An 18,680-nucleotide genomic window follows, 5' to 3' on the forward strand; every position below is an offset into this window, starting at 1 on the left:
AGGTGGCTTATCACAGTGCCGAGCCGGGGCGCTTTACAGTGTTGTCATTGCTTGCGGTTGAGTACGCTACATACGGTCATACTGTCGGGGAGTCTGTTGTTAGTTAGAAGTGATCCGCATATAATCTAAATATGGCTCAAAACGATCGGTTAATATTGCCCTGGACAGTTGACTCGATTGTGAGGTGTTCTCTTCTTCGAAAAGAGCTTCCGTGTCTGAAGGGGCGTGTTCTACAGAAGGGGCCACTGCGTGTTTTCAATGGCGAATGTCCGGGGTGACATCACGGACAGTAAATGCAGCCAATATGGCGACCACTTGGATGTCGAAAGAGACTTCCGCAACTTTGCGCATGGATGACGTCCTCTCCGTTCATAATTATTTTTTCATGTAGACATTGGAGTGAATAATTTTTATATGTAATTTTCATTTCAGTATCTATTTTAGAATGTTTATAGGGATGACACTTGACCTTTAACGACTTAGTACTTTTTGTGTTTTAAGTAATCCTTTAACCTGGTAGAAAATAATTTGAAATTCTCAAAGAAAATCCTTCTCTCATGATTTTGGCATTTAACAGATCAAATAATTATCTGTCTACACACACACACACACACACGCACGTACACGCACACGCACAGAAATACCGTAAATAAAATGCTGTGTTTTCCATTTTTTTAAAAATGACAATCTACCTTTGTTCTTGAACCAATTATCTGATTAAAATGTGATGCATTTAGTTTGGCTTTCTGTACTTTTTGCCTTGTGGGGAGGTGGGGTGGGCGGCTGTCTCCTCACATCAAGATTACGACAAAGCTACCTGAGAACACTGAATGATTTTGCTAATTTTCAATTCAATTTCTCACCGCTGGAATTTTAGTCCACTGAACCCTAAGAGGTACAAGTGGTCCATTGTTTCCGAGCTCTCGGGGTGTCACGTGCCTCCAGCCCAAAGCGTTAAGAGGAAAAGTGAGCATAAAAGCAGATTCATCACTCAGTCATGCAAACACACCGACACACATGCAAGCATAGATCAACACCTCAACTTTTCACACACACACATGAAGATCATCTAATGGTGCTCCACCCACTCAAGAGGTTCGACTTACCCAGGGCCAATTTGGTACTTTCCTGGTTCCACTGAAGTGTGGAGTAGCCCACGTTTGGTGCTTAAAGTCCCTAAAACACCCTGACAGCATAAATCCTCAATTATGATCATCTGTGAAGTACCACACAAAGTGAAGTTTTGTACATTTGTTTAGGGCTTTAAATTTGTATAGATGGCTAGAATTACCATGAGTTTGTTTTGTTCCATGATCAACCTCGGAACTCATTTTACTCTTTCACTCTCATTGTACATATGCATCGTGACGATAAAAAGCATTCTTTTGTATTTTACCCATACAGTATATCAAAGCAAAGCAAATTAAATGTATTTGTCTTGTGCATTTCATACGCAAGTTAACGCATTATGCTTTACATGATTAATAGCATTTGAATACAAAAAAATAAAATTTAAAACAGGTGAGAAAAAAACGAAAATTACAACAAAATATCCATCCACCAATCCATCCATCCATCCATCCATCTTCTTTGCTGCTTATCCTCACGAGGGTTGCGGGGAGTGTTTGAACCTATCCCAACTGTCAACGGGCAGGAGGGGGGTACACCCTGAACTGGCTGCCAGCCAATTGCAGAGCACATCGAGACAAACAGCCACACTCACAATCACACCCAGGGGCAATTTAGAGTGTCTGATTAATGTTGGATGTTTTTGGGAGGGCGGCACAGTGGACAAGCTGGTAAAGTGATGGCCTCACAGTTCTGAGGTCCTGGGTTCGATCCCAGACCCGCCTTTGCATGTTGTCCCTGTGCCTGCGTGGGTTTCCTCCGGGCACTCCGGTTTGTTCCCATATCCCAAAAACATGCAACATTAATTGGACACTCTAAATTGCCCCTAGGTATGATTGTGAGTGTGACTGTTGTCTGTCTTCATGTACCCTGCGATTGTCTGGCAACCTCGCCTCCTGCCCGTTGGGATAGGGTCCAGCACTCCCCATAACCCTTGTGAGGATAAGCAGCAAAGAAAATGGATGAATTGATGTTTTGGGGATGTGGGAGGAAACCCACACAGGCACGGGGAGAACATGCAAACTCCACACAGGTGGGTCCGGGATTGAACCCGGGACCTCAGAACTGTGAGGCCAACATATATATATATATATATATATATATATATATATATATATATATATATATATATATATAAAATGAAAAATAAAAGTACAACTAAAAGCAGCGTACAGTGGAAGAAATATCACTAAAAGTGGAAATAAAAAGCGTGAGAAAAATGAAGAATTTTCAACCTGGATTTAAAAACATTGACACTTGGGGCTGACTTCACCTCTGTTGGCAACTTATTCCATTTGTGAGCAGCATAATAGCTAAATGCTAAATGTTTGCTTTGGACTCTGCGCTCCGGTATTTGACCTGAGATATGACTACGGCCAATGTGTACAGTGTGATTTTTACAAAATGTGTGTGAAGTAATGGGCCAGACTCCAGCTGGCAGACCCCCCCAAAATGACTTCCTAACCATTATATAGAGCACTATATTGTGGTTATGCCATTTTGTAGTGGTGTCCAACTGCTTAGTGATCATATTCAGTCCCCTATATAGCGCACTGATTTCCCACAAAGTATTACAAAAAGTAGTGAACAACCGAGTCTACTCACTGATTCGTGGTAGACTATAATGCTTTGTATCTTCAGAGAAAGAATGGCAGTACTAGTTCTGTCACAGATGGAGGGAATGAATGTTTCATCCAAAAGTAAGAATATTTTAAACAAAGATTTGACTGTCATCATTTTTAAAGCAATGAACAGTAAAATTATCGTGTTTTTACACTATGTTTTTTTTTTTTTTTACCCACCGCAACAGCCAACGGTTTTGACATGCAACAGATGTGATATCATTCACAGAGTCGAAGGTTGTTCTGAATGAGCTCCACTGTACGGTGCAACCCAAAATGGTGAGTGGGCAGTGATGAACGATTTCAGACAGGCTCAGGCAACCTTTGCACTCTCCAAATATGTGCCTGCCCTTCCTAGGTCAAATATGTTCATTTCCGCTGCAGCATTGTACAGATCCATCATGTGATCCAAATGGAATTTATAGGATCGTCACTAATTATAAAAAAATACTGTAAATGAAAAATGTAGCAAGCCTTGATCATTCTTTCATCTGTTGTTGTGCCTTGGGTGAAAATTACTTTCAAAAAATAGTTGTGGATTTGAGCTTTAAGGATATTTGGAATGGGCTTAATGCCGATTACAAATAGTCAAAGGACTCTCCAACACAACGAAAAATGAATATCTAGCTATGAAAATGGAGGCAAAATTGTGAATGAAAATGTAAATTTGCCACTAGGGCACACATTGTGGTGGCATTTCTAAGGAAAATTCACGGACCTCACTTAAGGTATGTAGCTAACCGGAGTGGCTAATTTGTGTGAGAGGCCGTCCACACTCTGAACTGGTCGTGAGCCAATCACAAAGGCACATATCGACAAACAGCCACTCACACTTATTATTCGCACCGACAGACAATTTATAGTCATCAATCAACCTAGCATGGATGTTTTTGGAAAGTAGGAGGAAGCCCGGGCTTTCTTTACATTTTACACCATGTTTTTTTTTTTCAATCAAATGTCCCCACCTTGTGGTGAAGAAGATCATGTACAAACTTCTGTTTATAGTCTGTAAATCTTGCGTTCACTGCTTAGTAACCAAAGAATAATTCAACAATTCAGTATCCGTTTAGCATTGTGGGTCTCAGATGGCTCCAAAAAGCAAGTAAATTACTGGATTGGAAGCAGACCTCAATAATTAACAATAAAAATATTGTCAGGGAGGCAAAATAATTGTCAAAAGTGTAACATTGTCGACATGTGTATGTTAAATATGCACAATATTAATTTTAAATGAAATCTATCATCAAACTGTTATATTGATTCATCAATTATTTAATTAAAATCATTAACATTGTTGTTTAAATATGTTTTCCTTGAAATTATTTCACCATTATTTATTAATTAATTGATTTTTTTATTTTTTATTTCATCTTTCTGGCGGGAAAAGACCCTGAGCTTCTGCATGAGGCCGAGAGATTCCGACTGGATATCACCTGGTTGACCTCAACCCATAACTTGGGGTTTGGGATCAGTTTCCTCGAAAGATGTCAGACTCTCTTTCACTCTGGGGTTTCCCACGGTGGGAGGCACAGAGCAGGCGTGCGGATACTGACTGGCCCCCGGCATGGCGCTTGGACTTTGGGGTTCACCCCTGTCGACGAGAGGGGAGCATCCCCGCACCTTCAGGTGAAGAGATTGTTGTCTGTGCCTTTGCACCAAACAACCCTTTTTGGAGTCCGACACAGGGTTGCAGGAGATTGCTCCTGCTAGGGACTCTCTCGTTCTGGTGGGGGACTTCAATGCTCATGTGGGCCTAAGACAGTGAGACCTGGAAGGGATTGGATTGGGGAAAACAGCTCCAAAGGTTTTGGGATCTCATCACACTCCCTCATCTATGCTACCCAGCCAGGGACCATCAAATCCCCCTTTTGATTTGCTACCACCAGATCAGCCCTTTTCAACCAAGGCTGAAGTCTCCCTCCATCCATCTTTGTACTTCTTGCTGCAAGAGGTGATGTCACTCCTTTCCCTGGGCTGTGCCTCCCTGGGTGTTTTAAAGTAGCCCAAACCTGCTTTGCCAGTTGTCACTGTGCCTAACAGCACCTTTTGCTTCTCAATTTACTCCCTTTAATTAACTTTGATGCTGGATCCTTCTGCGCTCCATTTGGGATCTGATGGGACGTCACTTCACACTTCAATCATGGCCCCTTCATTTGCTCACGCTCAACCTGAACAATCTCTCTCTCTCCCTCTCTCTCTCTCTCTCTCACTCTCTCTCTCTCTCTCTCTTTCTCTCTCTCTCTCTCTCTCCTCTCTCTCTCTCTCTCTCTCTCTCTCTCTCTCATCTGTTGCGGTAGAAACTAAACCTGTTTGTCCAGCTTCAGGCAGGAAGGCAACAGCTGCTGCACGCAAAAAGGTGGCCTTAAGAAAGAAACCCAAAGCCCATATTCGGTCAGACGGTGTGGAGCGCATTTCTCGATGTGCTTTCCGACCAACATGCTGTGCGTTTAACATCTCGGCCCGTCTTGACCCTGAAGACGGAGGGCATTGAAAAGCTACTGAAAGGATAGCAGAGGCTGATTTTTGTGAGTAGGCCGACATGAGCACGGTGATCGCCAATTTTGCCTCCAGCATGAGGACAACACCTGTTGGAGTTGATATTTTACAAATGGCATTCTAATTCAGGGTTTCCCAAAAAGGGGTTTTACACAACTAAAGAAATCGTAAAAATTAAGTTTAAAAAAAGTAACTCACCTAATATACTTTTGCTTTAATTAGTTAGTATTTTGAAGAAAATGACACACCAATTTAACGCAATTTTACTTTTGTAGGGGGCGCAAGAACAGTAGAATCTAAAGTATGGAAAAATATTTTAGGAGTGCGCTGGGTTCCCTATAAGGAGTGTCCACTTGATCCTGATTGGTTGGATTTGTCAATCCCCCCCCCCCCCAGTTTATTTTTTGAGTTGCGGACTTTTAATTCTATTTTCAAAGTTGTTATTGCGAATATTATTTTAGACATTTTTCAAAATAATCAAAACATTAAACTACGAAACAAACTACTATTTAGGTATACTAATATAGTAAAATGTATTTATCAATTTGTTAATAAAATGTAAGCTATAATAAATATATTTTAAATGATATGAAACTTGTTTTGATGACTTTTGAGGGGTTGCGTGTCATAGAAACGAGAACCTGTGTTTTTACACTCTAAATTGTGACTTGAATTACAAATACTCAATAATAAACAAAAATTTATCCACTGCATCTGCAGCTGTGAGCTAATTAATTGCCAAATGTCTTCTTCCCTATCCGTTCAATGTTTAATTCAACAAAAAACAGACATTGAATAAAAAAAGAAGCAGCTCAAACAGGAGCATCTGATGACGCAAGTGTGCCGATGGCGACGGCCAGCTCAGAAGATAACGTCTGTCAGCGTCCTACCAATGCCGACCACAAGCTGGTCAACAAAATTCTCAGGAGGTTGGAAAAACTCCACGAGTTGTGCTCGGACCCCCGGCTGAGCATCAAGAACAGCCCACCGTATCTTCCCGAACTGGTCCCCAATACGGCCTCTGTGCTCCGACGGGTCTGGGAACCCTACCGGGGCTTCGGGGCGCTGATGGGCCGGGCCCCCGGGAGGGAAGAGGCGGCGTACCTCAGGGTCCATGCCAGGAACCTGCTCGATAAGACGGACAGGGGCTTGCTGCTGTTTAAAGAAGGCAAGGACAAGATGTTTGAGGAGACGTCCGGCTACAGGTAAATTATCGTAAATTATATTTTCACAGACATTTTTAAGGCAAAGTTTGAAAATGTATTTTGTTTAGATCAATATTTTCGCAAAATGAAACTCACCTGACATATTAGGTAGACCACCATAATCTCATCCAGGAAGCAGCCTTGACAAAAGTTCAAAAGCATGCAAACAAAACAACATTGAACAAACAAAAACAACAGACAAAAACATTGACGGACAAAATTACAACAATCTTTTACAGAAACACTTTGAAAAACAAAGGAAAAATGTCTTAAGAAAAAACATTAAATAAAATAAATCATAATCATAGATCATAAAATAACATGTTTATATTTATATAGTTATTTGCGTGTTGCAAGAAAACAATAATACGTTACATAAATTTAGTTTAAAATTATCTTTAAAATGTACTGTTAAAATACATGTAAAAAAACAAAACAAAAGACTTGTGAGTTAAATGCTCTTTTGACAATGTACAATACGCAACAATAAAATAATGTACTTATGGCATTAAAATGTGTAAAAATGAATAACAATAATAACAATAACACACTTGACAAGCACAACTCAATACATTCATGTTGAAAATATTTGATTTCACTCATTTTAAACTGCTTTTAAAAAATACATGATTTTTAGTTGAAGATAACATAACATATACTGGGACAAATATATTTATTATTGAAAAAAATAGCACAAAATAATTGCACTCCACTAAAAATGAGAAAATACATCAATTAAATTCCTACTCTGGCTATTTTTATGAGCTGCCTGATGGGTGACTGGTTAGCACGGGGATGTCGAACTTATTGTTGTCAGGGGCCACATTTTAGTTATGATGTCCGTGAGGGGGCTGCTTGGACTCTGAACCCATATGAATGAAATATTACCTCATATACTGTAATTACATACTGTTGACAACACATTGGTGAATAGCCTGTTTTAGAATCAGAAGTCTACAAAAACGTTTTTTCAACTATTACATTTTGGGGGTTGGTAACGAAAAAAAAAATTGCTTGCCAATATTTGAAGGCGTTACCTCAGAACACAATAAGCAATTTTGATTTGCTTTTTGTGGGCCACATAAACTGATGTGGTGGGCCAGATCTGGCCCACGGGCCACCAGTTTGACAATTATGCGTTTGTACATCCGCCTCACAGTGGATATTTTCTGGGTACTCCAGTTTCCTCCCACATCCCCAAAACATGCATGATAGGTTAACTGAAGACTCTAAGCCAGTGGTTCCCAAATTGGGGTCCACGGACCCCCAGGGGGTGAAAAATGTCTTTCCAGGGGTCTGTGATGTGAAGACGAAAAAACAAAATCGTCTGGAAGCGAATCATAATGTGAGAATTGCCCTTTCCAGTGTTGAACCACGTTTTGATTTATTGTGCAAAAATAAAGAGCAAGAGCACGTGAGCCACTAAAATTGAATATTTCTTTGTACCAGAATGGCATAGCTGTGTCCAGCACTACATTATTGGAGAAAGTTGAGGTTGGGGGTCTGGGAGCTTTTTGAACGACTCACTGGGGGTCTGGGCCCAGGTTGACTTTGGGAACCACTGCTCAAAGCAGTGGGGTGCTGACCAGTTCAGGGTGTACCCACCTCTCGCCTGAAGATAGCTGGGATCGGCTTCAGCTGTTGTGTGACATTTGTGAGGATAAGTGGCTTGTAAAATGGAAGGATGGATGTAAGGAAGGACTGTTTTTTTATTTTGCAAAGTTGGAAAGAGCACACTTCTACACTTGCACTTGAAAACACAAAAACAATCATTTTAAATATCCATCCATCCATTTTAATAGCCGCTTATCCTCACAAAGGTCACGGGAGTGCTGGATCCTATCCCAGATGTCAATGGGCAGGAGGCGGGGCACCCCCTGAACTGATTGCCAGGGCACATGGAGACGCACTCACAAATCACACCTAGGGACAATTTAGAGTGTCCAATTAATGTTGCAAGTTTTGGGGATGTGGGAGGAAACCGGAGTGCCCGGAGAAAACCCACGCAGGCACGGGGAGAACATGCAAACTCCACGCAGGCGGGTCCAGGATTGAACCCGGTACCTCAGAACTGTGAGGCCAAGGCTTTACCAGCTTGTCCACCGTGCCGCCCATTTTAAATATATTGTAGGAAATTGTTGTGATTGTATGACAGTAATTAAATAAATACATTTCAAAATGGATCACGAGTCATTTTTGGACAGGCGTGGTGTCAAAACGCCCACATGCAGTGGAACATTTTGTGGTATTGACCGAAACAAAAGAGCTGCATAAGCTTCCTGTTTGCATTGCACGGAGACGTTATGTGCTATAAATTAAGAGAACGTGACAAGTACATCATTCTTTCTCTTGCATAGTTTTAGACAGTGTTTGGAAGTAATTAGTTACATGGAACAAGAGTACACTATTTAATGTCAAAATTGACCAAATGTTAATTCATTGGATCGCTGGTACCAAAAGAAGTAATTAAATGAAAGTTTACAATTTTAGTTGGATTTGAAATACAGCTACAAAAGCTCTGTTTTCATTTCATGTCCTTATTTTTAGCAGATGCTTGTGCTCATGTTCCATTTCTCCAGCATGGCATATTGTTCCAAATACATTGCATGACCTCAAAGGACAACCTTGTGGCTGTTGTTTGTGTAAAATTTTGAAAAGATTTAGACTTTGAGTGACCCTATCAAACACGCAAAAAAAGATTGACTTTTGAACAGTTTCATCTTTGTAATGCTGGTCTTTTTTTTTTTTTTTTAAATAGATTTACGTGTGTTTGTATATGCATATATTTTCGATATATAATAAATGCTAAACCGGTATGGGCTAATCATGTTCCAATCACTATACAAGCGTGACGGTTTTCGTTTCCATCTCAGGAGGAACCTAACCAAGCTGTCCCTGCGCTTCAGTCACATGCTGTGGGAGATTGAGGCTGTGTTTCCGGGGGAACGTTACCACGGCGGCACTTACAAGATCACCAAGACGGAAGCGCGGGACTTTTGGAAGGTTGCTTTTGGCAACAAGTGAGATTTCGCCTTCATACACTTGCTTGTTCGACTGATTTGCTTGCTAGATTTGGTTTTTCACGGTTCTGCTTTGGCTGAAGTCTCGTTTCATTTGAAAATATTGCTTTGTTGCCATGGAAATGCTGCGTTTGAAATGAAGCGAGGAGATACAGCCTGCCACATCATTTTATGTGGCCTGTGAAAGAAAGTCATAGCAGTCAACTTCCATGATTTTTGCAAAAATCTGGACCCAAATGACAGATTCTCATAACAACAATATCCCAGCATTTTACCAACCCCTTTTTCTACAGTAACTTAAATGATCTGCCCATACAGTGAAGAAAATAAGTATTTGAACACCCCTGCTAAATTGCACGTTCTCCCACTTCGAAATCATGGAGGGGTCTGAAATTTTCATTGTAGGTGCATGTCCACTGTAAGAGAGATAATCTATAAAGAAAAATCGTGAAATCACAATATATGATTTTTTTTAATGGTTTATTTGTGTGATACAGCTGCAAATATGTATTTGAACACCTGAGAAAACCAATGTTAATATTTGGTACAGTAGACTTTGTTTGCAATTACAGAGGTCAAACGTTTCCTGTAGTTTTTCACCAGGTTTGCACACACTGTAGGAGGGATTTTGGCCCACTCCTCCACACAGATCTTCTCTGGATCAGACAGGATTCTGGTCTGTTGCTGAGAAACAGGTAGATTCAGGTCCTTCCAAAGACTTTCTATTGAGTTTAGGTCTGGAGACTGTCTAGGCCATGCCAGAACCTTGATATCCTTCCTACGGAGCCACTCCTTGGTTTTCCTGGCTGTGTGCTTCGGGTCATTGTCATGTGGAAAGACCCAGCCACGACCCATCTTCAATGCGCTGACTGAGGGAATGAGGTTGTTCCCCAAAATATCATAATACATGGCCCCGGTCATTTTCTCCTTAATACAGTGCAGTCGTCCTGTCCCATGTGCAGAAAAACACCCCGAAAGCATGATGCTACCACCCCCATGCTTTACAGCAGGGATGGTGTTCTTGGGATGGAACTCATCATTCATCTTCCTCCAAATACGGTTTGTGGAATTATGACCAAAACGTTCCATTTCTGTCTCATCTGACCACAAAACCTTCTCCCATGACTCCCATGTATCATCCAAATGGTCATTGGCAAACTTAAGGCGGGCCTTGACTTGTGCTGGTTTAAGCAGGGAAACCTGTTCCATGCATGATTTCAAACCATGACGTCTTAATGTATTACCGACAATCACCTTGGAAACGGTGGTCCCAGCTCTTTTCAGGTCATTGACCAAGTCCTGTCATGTTGTCCAGCCACGACCCATCTTCAATGCTCTGACTGAGGGAAAGAGGTTGTTCCCCCAAATCTCACAATACATGGCCGTGGTCATCTTCTCCTTAAAACAGTGCAGTCGTCTTCTCCCATATGCAGAAAAAGACTTCCAAAGCATGATGTTACCACCCCCATGCTTCACAGTAGGGATGGTTTTCTTGGGATGGAACTCATCATTTGTCTTCCTCCAATCACGGTTCGTGGAATTACGACCAAAAAGTTCAATTTTGGTCTCATCTGACCACAAAACCTTCTCCCATGACTCCTCCGTATCATCCAAATGGTCCTTGACATGTGCTGGTTTAAGCAGGGGAACAGTCACCTTGGAAACGGTGGTCCCAGCACTTTTCAGGTCATTGACCAAGTCCTGTCGTGTAGTCCTGGGGTGATTCCTCACCTTTCTAAGGATCATTGAGACCCCATGAGGTGATATCTTGCATGGGGCTCCACTCTGATTGAGACTGACCGTCATGTTTAGCTTCTTCCATTTTCTCATGATTGCTCCAACAGTGGACCTTTTTTCACCAAGTTGCTTGGCAATTTCTCCGTAGCCCTTTCCAGCCGTGTGGAGTTGTACAATTTTGTCTTCTGGTGTCTTCGGACAGCTCTTTGGTCTTGGCCATGTTACAAGTTTGAGTCTTACTGACTGTATGGGGTGGACAGGTGTCTTTATGCAGCTAACGACCTCACACAGGTGCATCTGATTCAGGATAATACATGGAATGGAGGTGGACTTTTAAAGGCGGACTAACAGGTCTTTGAGGGTCAGAATTCTAGCTGATAGACAGGTGTTCAAATACATATTTGCAGCTGTATCGCACAAATATTTCATTAAAAATGAATCATACATTGCGATTTCTGGATTTTTCTTTTTAGATTATCTCTCTCACAGTGGACATGCACCTACGATGAAAATTTCAGACCCCTCCATGATTTCTAAGTGGGAGAACTTGCATTATAGCAGGGTCTTCAAATACTTATTTTCTTCACTGTAGATAGCTCGGATAGGCTCCAGCTCCCCAGCAACGCTTGTGAGGATAAGAGGCTCAGAAAATGGATGGATAGAAGTTAAAATAATGCAAGTAATGGTTAACCTTACGTGAGCGTAGATGCATCGTGCGATGGAGCAGCTTCGCAGAGGAGCTCCGTCGTGTGCACCCGTTTGAGGATGGGATGGAGTCCATGGCCCTCAAGTCCACCATCGATCTCACCTGCAATGACCACGTTTCGGTCTTTGAATTTGACATCTTTACAAGACTCTTTCAGGTGGGTGGTTTGGCAAAATCTTTTTTCTGACACAATGAGCATGGAGACAATCTTGTCTTTGTGGATTTTTATGATGAAAAGGAAAATCTTTACTAAGAGAGGAAAAAGTACAAGTCTTACGAGTTGTCACCTAAGATCAGACCAAAAGTGTTTTTGATTATATTAAAGTGAGAAAGACGGAAAAATAAAAAAAACAAGACAGTTATCTATGTCTTGTGGCATACACATCGAGCTGATCAGAACAACATCACATGATCGGGAGAGCTCGAAGCCACAACAGGACAAAACCTGTTCAAGTTGAAGGGAGAACTAATTGAACTAAGATTTGGTTTATATGTAAAACATAAATCTGCCAACACATGGGATTTCGACCTTATTTTTCAATCTACTGCAAACAATAATTTGGGGAGGGAGTTAATCTGGTATCAAAATATATCGTAGAATGGTAGTAGTAGGTTTGATAAACATAGAATATCAAAATCAAATACTGTATGGAAAATAAAACCACCAAGTCCGAGGTCCATTTTATACATAGTTTATATTAAACGGATAGTTTTAAAATAATTTAAATACATTTACAGTGAATATTTTTCTCTTGAAAATCTTTTGAAATATAGAATTTCCAAAATTTTGAATTGAATTACATTTTCACACGGTAATTTTTTTTTTTCCCCACAGTTCAAACATTAACACCAAATATAGCAAGGGGGGGGGGGTCCTTTATCCAATAAAAAGGAATTGGAGCTAAGTTAAATAAAATTGTACCTGAATAAGCTTCTAAACAAATACGTCTTAAAGATTTCAGTACATGCAAATGTATTGTAGTAAAAAAATAAAATGCAGCTGAACTGTACAGGCAGTGATTATTTGGCAATGCACCAGACCGAGCTCATGTACCACAGGTTGTACAAGCAGCACACTTCGAGAATTGCAGCGTTAGAACGATCTCCTCTCGCTCCTTTAGCCATGGGGATCCCTCCTGAGGAACTGGAACCAGCTGGCCGTGACCCACCCGGGCTACATGGCCTTCCTCACGTACGACCAGGTCGTGTCACGGCTGCAATGTTACACTCACAAGCCTGGAAGGTGGACCACCAGCGCTCATCTTGTGACTGATACTGTACTAGTCGTGATCAATCACGCCCCTCCCCTTCGTCCTTAGCTACATCTTCCGTCTGAGTTGCACCAGGATGGGCCAATGGGCCATCGGGCACGTGACTGGCGAGGGCGACATCGTGCAGGTCATCCCTGAGAATACGTCGCTCTACCTGGCGCTCCTTCAGGGCTACAACCAGGGATGGTTAGCGTACGCACACGTTTTTGCCACTCAATTGGGTTTTCATCTAAGAATGTGTGTTGATGTTCGGCAGGTACTTGTACCCGGACGGTTGCGATATGAACCCGGACCTCTCTGCACTGCACGCACCGGAACACAAAGCAAAAGTCAAGGTTACCCGAGTATGTCCAACTTATACAGTTTTCGGCACACAAAGATGAAGCGCACAGATCCGTAGAGTAGCCTAAACGGTGGGTACTACATGAGCAGCAACCTTCCTTCCTGCTGTCTTGTATGCATGGCGCTGTGAAACAGGAGCAGTACAAGCTGTACTGCGATGCGAGCACCTCCTTCCAGCTGTGTAAGATCTGCACAGAGAAGGACAAGGACACCCGCATCGAGCCGTGCGGCCACCTCATGTGCAGACGCTGCCTGGATAACTGGCTGGTACAACAACGCACAATACAATACAATACAACACGATGTTCCTCAGCTGTATACCAATCAGTTTTTTATGGGTTTTTACAATAACAGCACTCCCTTTACCTCAGAACATTCACCTCATGAATATTACAGAGCAGAGAGAAAACATCCTCGTGATTACTTTTGTATACTCTCTTTGTATCTGTTGCTTCTCCCTGTGTGTGAAATTACAATAACGTCGATGGTAATTTCCATTTGCACATCTATGACATTTCGCATCATACGTTTGCATTAGGGGGCACTTGGGGCTCTATTGTCATGCCTGGCATAAATCTGTCACAACCAGAACACGGGGTTGGACCGAAATAAAAGACTGGGGAAACGTATTTATTCAGTCCAGTGTCGGGGATCAGGCAGGCAGTCAACGTGAGTAGGAGGAACAAGAACGTCAGGCGTAGGAGGCAGGTCAGTGGGCAGGCAGGAGTCGGTACACGGGAGATCAGGAACAGGATTACGAGAGTGCGGGAATGAGGCATGAAGCAACGATCTGGCAAAGGCCAGACTGTACGTGTGGTTCTATATAACTGGGACATAATTACTGGAGACGCGCTGCAGGTGTGCGCCTCCGCAGACTGCGGCAGGTGCGTGCCGCCTCGGGGACCGTTACGGCCAGGACACGGACCAGTGGATTTGGGTTTGCCCCAGTCTCTGTAATTTTGTGGACCTGTGAAGGCCGCGAAGACGTTAAAAAGGAAGGCCAGTGCTGCTGATGTCGTGATCCCAGGTGATTTCGATCCTGTCCAATCAAAGTGGCTCCTAAATGTGGTGCGCTTATTAGCTGAAACGGATTAGCTCAGTTCCGGGAAGTCAAAGCACATAAAGTGCGTTTACATGAAACTGCAAGCAGACCTCCACCATCTCAGGCGGCTTGGGAGGAGATCACCGATCTCAACTTGGAGACCACCCCTCAGCTCCAGTTGTTTATGCCCCCTCGTGACAGGCAGTAGGACAGAAGAAAATATAATAACGATACTGCTAATAATAGTATTCCATTCATTGAATTGATTTAATCAATAATTCAGAAGGCCTGATGCTAGTTATTCAAATATTTATGAATTACATCACTGTGGAGCTCAGAAAATGATCATATTCACAGAAATCGGTTTTGACCAGCTGCGCCAACATTTAGACCGGGTCGAAGCACGTGTATTTTTGGAACGAGTTTTCTGTCAGCAAATTGTCACTCTGCCAGGTGCTTCTCCAAGGCCACAGGCTTGCTAAGCTAAAATGCCTTTTGGTTAACACGCAACAAGGCTTGTGCATGACCAGAAACCAGGGTACACCATTTTTTGCATTCCACCGCAGGTGCGCAACCTTCGAAAATAGGGTCCACGGTCTCTTAATATTACAGATTTTTAACTCCTGCAGATAGATCTGGAACGTGTCCCTCACCATTAATCGGGGAATCACTGCCGACTGGCAAGAAACTTTATTTGTAAACCAACCTGACGCATTGTGAACATCCAGCAGAACTCGGCCGACCACACGTGCCCGTACTGCCGCTGTGACATCGACGACACAGAGCCCATCGACATCGAGCCCTACCAGCCAAAACACGAGGAGGAGGAGGGTGACGATGATGAAGACGACCACGAGGACATTGAGCTGGTGGTGAAGCAAATAGCTGCAATGAGGAAGATGGTGTGTAGTTTTAGTATAGTGTTCATAGAAAACCATGGCAACACCCAGATCAACATATTTAAGCAATTCTATTAGGGAGTTGCAAAAAAAAAAAAAAGATGTGAACCCATATTTTTGCATAAATTGATCATCATCTAAATTGAACACAAAGGACAGTCTGCTTAAACTATGTCATAAACAATTCGGATTCTCATAGAGTCACTGATGGTGTAGCGGTACAACCATCTGACTTTGATCCAGTGTGGGCAGTGTGGGTTCATTTTCCACTCAGTGATGGTGTCCTGCGATTGACTGGCGACCAGTTCAGGGTGTAGTCCCCCTTTCACCCGGTGTTAGCTGGGATAGGCTCCAAAACTCCTGTGACCCTTGTGAAGACAACCATCTTGGAGAATGAATGGATGAAATTATGACCACGAAAGCTTTCACAATACAGGACAGAAAAAGTATGTAAACCCCTACCCTAGGCGAATGACTTCAGAGTCAGGAGTGTTGGTCACTGAACACTCAGGTAGCATTGCCTGGCGTTAACCTATCCATACTCTCAGAATGTTCTCAGAAGACCAAGGTTAAGAATTGCTAACTTGCATGAAGGTTTTCAAAAGTAGAGGTCAATGGATGTGTGGAGAACAAAAGGCACAACACAACCCGATCAAAACAGGACTGTGGGTAACTTGGGCACCATTTGGGTGCGGACTATTTCCTGGTTTCAGCCATAGAACGAACCTCCTGTAATATGAATCTGAATGAATGTTAATGAACATGCTTGCCAAAACATTCTTTGCTTTGTGTTGTTCAGACTCCGGAGAGCAGAGTCACTCAGCAATGAATGAAGAGGACGCTGCTGGGCTGGGACACCTGTTTCATATTCACACTCCAGCAGGTGAGTGGTTGGCCTTTGCAGAAACACAAATGTAATGTAAAAATGTATTTAGACACATAAATCAGTAATCGGTTTACTTCCTCTTTCTGGGTCCAGGCGGAGTGAAGGCATCAAGAATGTATATTTGGCAGTTCAACAATGTGTTCTTTTGTTGGGTTTTGACAGAGAAAGTTGCTCACTCCCCCCCACACACTCCCCACAGTATGTAGAAAATTCAAGAATGTATGTGCTGCACACGAAAGGTACTGTAATAAATCAAATTTTATAAATAGCAAGATTCATTGAATTGAAAATATTAAATATCAGACATAATTACACTGTGAACCATTTTTATTTTATCATTTATAACTAAATGTAAAATTCTTTATAATAACAAGGACTCCCCCAAAAGATGAACTTTTACTCTTTTTTTTTAAATGACAGTATTATTGTGAGGGGAGAATGAATGATTATAAACCACATAAAATAAAAAACAAGAACCTTTGAGAAATCGTGTTGCTGAAAATAATATTCATGTAAACAAATTCAATTGAAAGTAAGCTAAACTCAAGATAATTACAGAAATGACATTCACATAAATAAATTACTACAAACCGTATTTTAATATCATTATGACTGAGGAACCTGTTCATACAATAGCTCTGATAATTTTTACCATTTGTTCATTTCCACCCATTTTTATCATTGAGTCTTTGTTTCTTGTCATCTAAAGTGGTTTTGTTTTTTCAAGAAAACTCTGGCGAAGAGCATCATCGCATGTTGTTCTTTGCGCATATTTGTGTTTGTACAGCCCGTTTTTACAACTGCGGTTAATGTTGGGGTGCTCTAGAAATGAAGTTGATTTGAGTATTGTCATTATACTGGAAATACATTGAAGAAAATGGGTATTTGAACACCCTGCTATATCGGAAGTTCTCCCACTTCGAAATCACGGAGGGGTCTGAAATTTTCATCGTAGGTGCATGTCCACTGTGAGAGAGAGAATCTAAAAAGAAAAATCCAGAAATCACAATGTATGATTTATTTTTAATGAAATATTTGTGCGATACAGTTGCAAATATGTATTTGAACACCTGAGAAAACCAATTTTAATATTTGGTACAGTAGACTTTGTTTGCAATTGCAGAGGTCAAACGTTTCCTGTAGTTTTTCACCATGTATGCACACACTGCAGGAGGGATTTTGGCCCACTCCTCGACACAGATCTTCTCTGGATCAGACGGGAAAAATCCAGAAATCACAATGTATGATTTTTCAATGATTTAAATGTGATACAGACTGGCCTGTCTATCAGCTAGAATTCTGACCCTCAAAGACCTGTTCGTCCGCCTTTAAAAGTCCATCTCCGCTCCATGTATTGTCCTGAATCAGACACACCTGTGTGAGGTTGTGAGCTGCATAAAGACACTTGTCCACCCCATAAAATCAATAAGACTCACACTTGTAACATGGCCAAGACCAAAGAGCTGTCCAAAGACACCAAAGACAAAATTGTACAACTCCACACGGCTGGAAACGGCTACGGAGAAATTGCCAAGCAGCTTGGTGAAAAAAGGTCCACTGTTGGAGCAATCATGAGAAAATGGAAGAAGCTAAACATTACAGTCAGTCTCAATCAGAGTGGAGACCCATGCACGTTATTACCTCGTGGGGTCTTATCGATCCTTAGAAAGGTGAGGAATCAGACCAGGACAACATGACAGGACTTCGTCAATGACCTGAAAAGCTGCGACCACCGTTTCCAAGGTGATTGTTGGTAATACATTAAGACGTCATGGTTTGAAATCATGCATGGCACGGAAGGTTCCCCTGCTTAAACCAGCACAAGTCAAGGCCCGTCTTAAGTTTGCCAATGACCATTCGGATGATACATAGGAGTCATGGAAGAAGGTTTTGTGGTCAGATGAGACCGAAATGGAACGTTTTGGTCATAATTCCACAAACCGTGTTTGGAGGAAGATGAATGATGAGTTCCATCCCAAGAACACCATCCCTACTGTGAAGCATGGGGGTGGTAGCATCATGCTTTGGGGTGTTTTTCTGCACATGGGACAGGACAACTGCACTGTATTAAGGAGAAAATGACTGGGGCCATGTATTATGAGATTTTGGGGAACAACCTCATTCCCTCAGTCAGCGCATTGAAGATGGGTCGTGGCTGGGTCTTTCTACATGACAATGACCCGAAGCACACAGCCAGGAAAACCAAGGAGTGGCTCCGTAGGAAGGATATCAAGGTTCTGGCATGGCCTAGACAGTCTCCAGACCTAAACTCAATAGAAAGTCTTTGGAAGGACCTGAAACTACGTGTTTCTCAGCAACAGACCAG

General features: G+C 42.0%; 1 protein-coding gene across 3 annotated transcripts; it reads left to right on the plus strand.

Moving 5' to 3' along the window:
- The first annotated feature begins 5,069 nt into the window (after positions 1-5,069).
- On the plus strand, positions 5,070-17,278 carry cblc (Cbl proto-oncogene C, E3 ubiquitin protein ligase). Of its 3 annotated transcripts, none has more exons than XM_061820127.1 (11): positions 5,070-5,275; positions 6,035-6,451; positions 9,325-9,471; positions 11,915-12,071; positions 13,036-13,157; positions 13,234-13,371; positions 13,442-13,529; positions 13,663-13,794; positions 15,298-15,471; positions 16,268-16,351; positions 16,448-17,278. In XM_061820127.1, the coding sequence occupies exons 2-10, from the start codon at positions 6,093-6,095 to the stop codon at positions 16,295-16,297; spliced, it is 1,347 nt and encodes a 448-aa protein (XP_061676111.1). In that variant the 5' UTR covers positions 5,070-5,275; positions 6,035-6,092; the 3' UTR covers positions 16,298-16,351; positions 16,448-17,278. The 3 variants fall into 3 exon arrangements, with proteins under 3 accessions (XP_061676111.1, XP_061676112.1, XP_061676113.1); XM_061820128.1 differs by having other exon boundaries at positions 15,301-15,471; XM_061820129.1 differs by lacking the exon at positions 15,298-15,471.
- The last annotated feature ends 1,402 nt before the right edge of the window (positions 17,279-18,680 follow it).

This window comes from Syngnathoides biaculeatus, chromosome 5, assembly GCF_019802595.1.
Source record: "Syngnathoides biaculeatus isolate LvHL_M chromosome 5, ASM1980259v1, whole genome shotgun sequence".
Classification (NCBI taxonomy): Eukaryota; Metazoa; Chordata; class Actinopteri; order Syngnathiformes; family Syngnathidae; genus Syngnathoides; species Syngnathoides biaculeatus.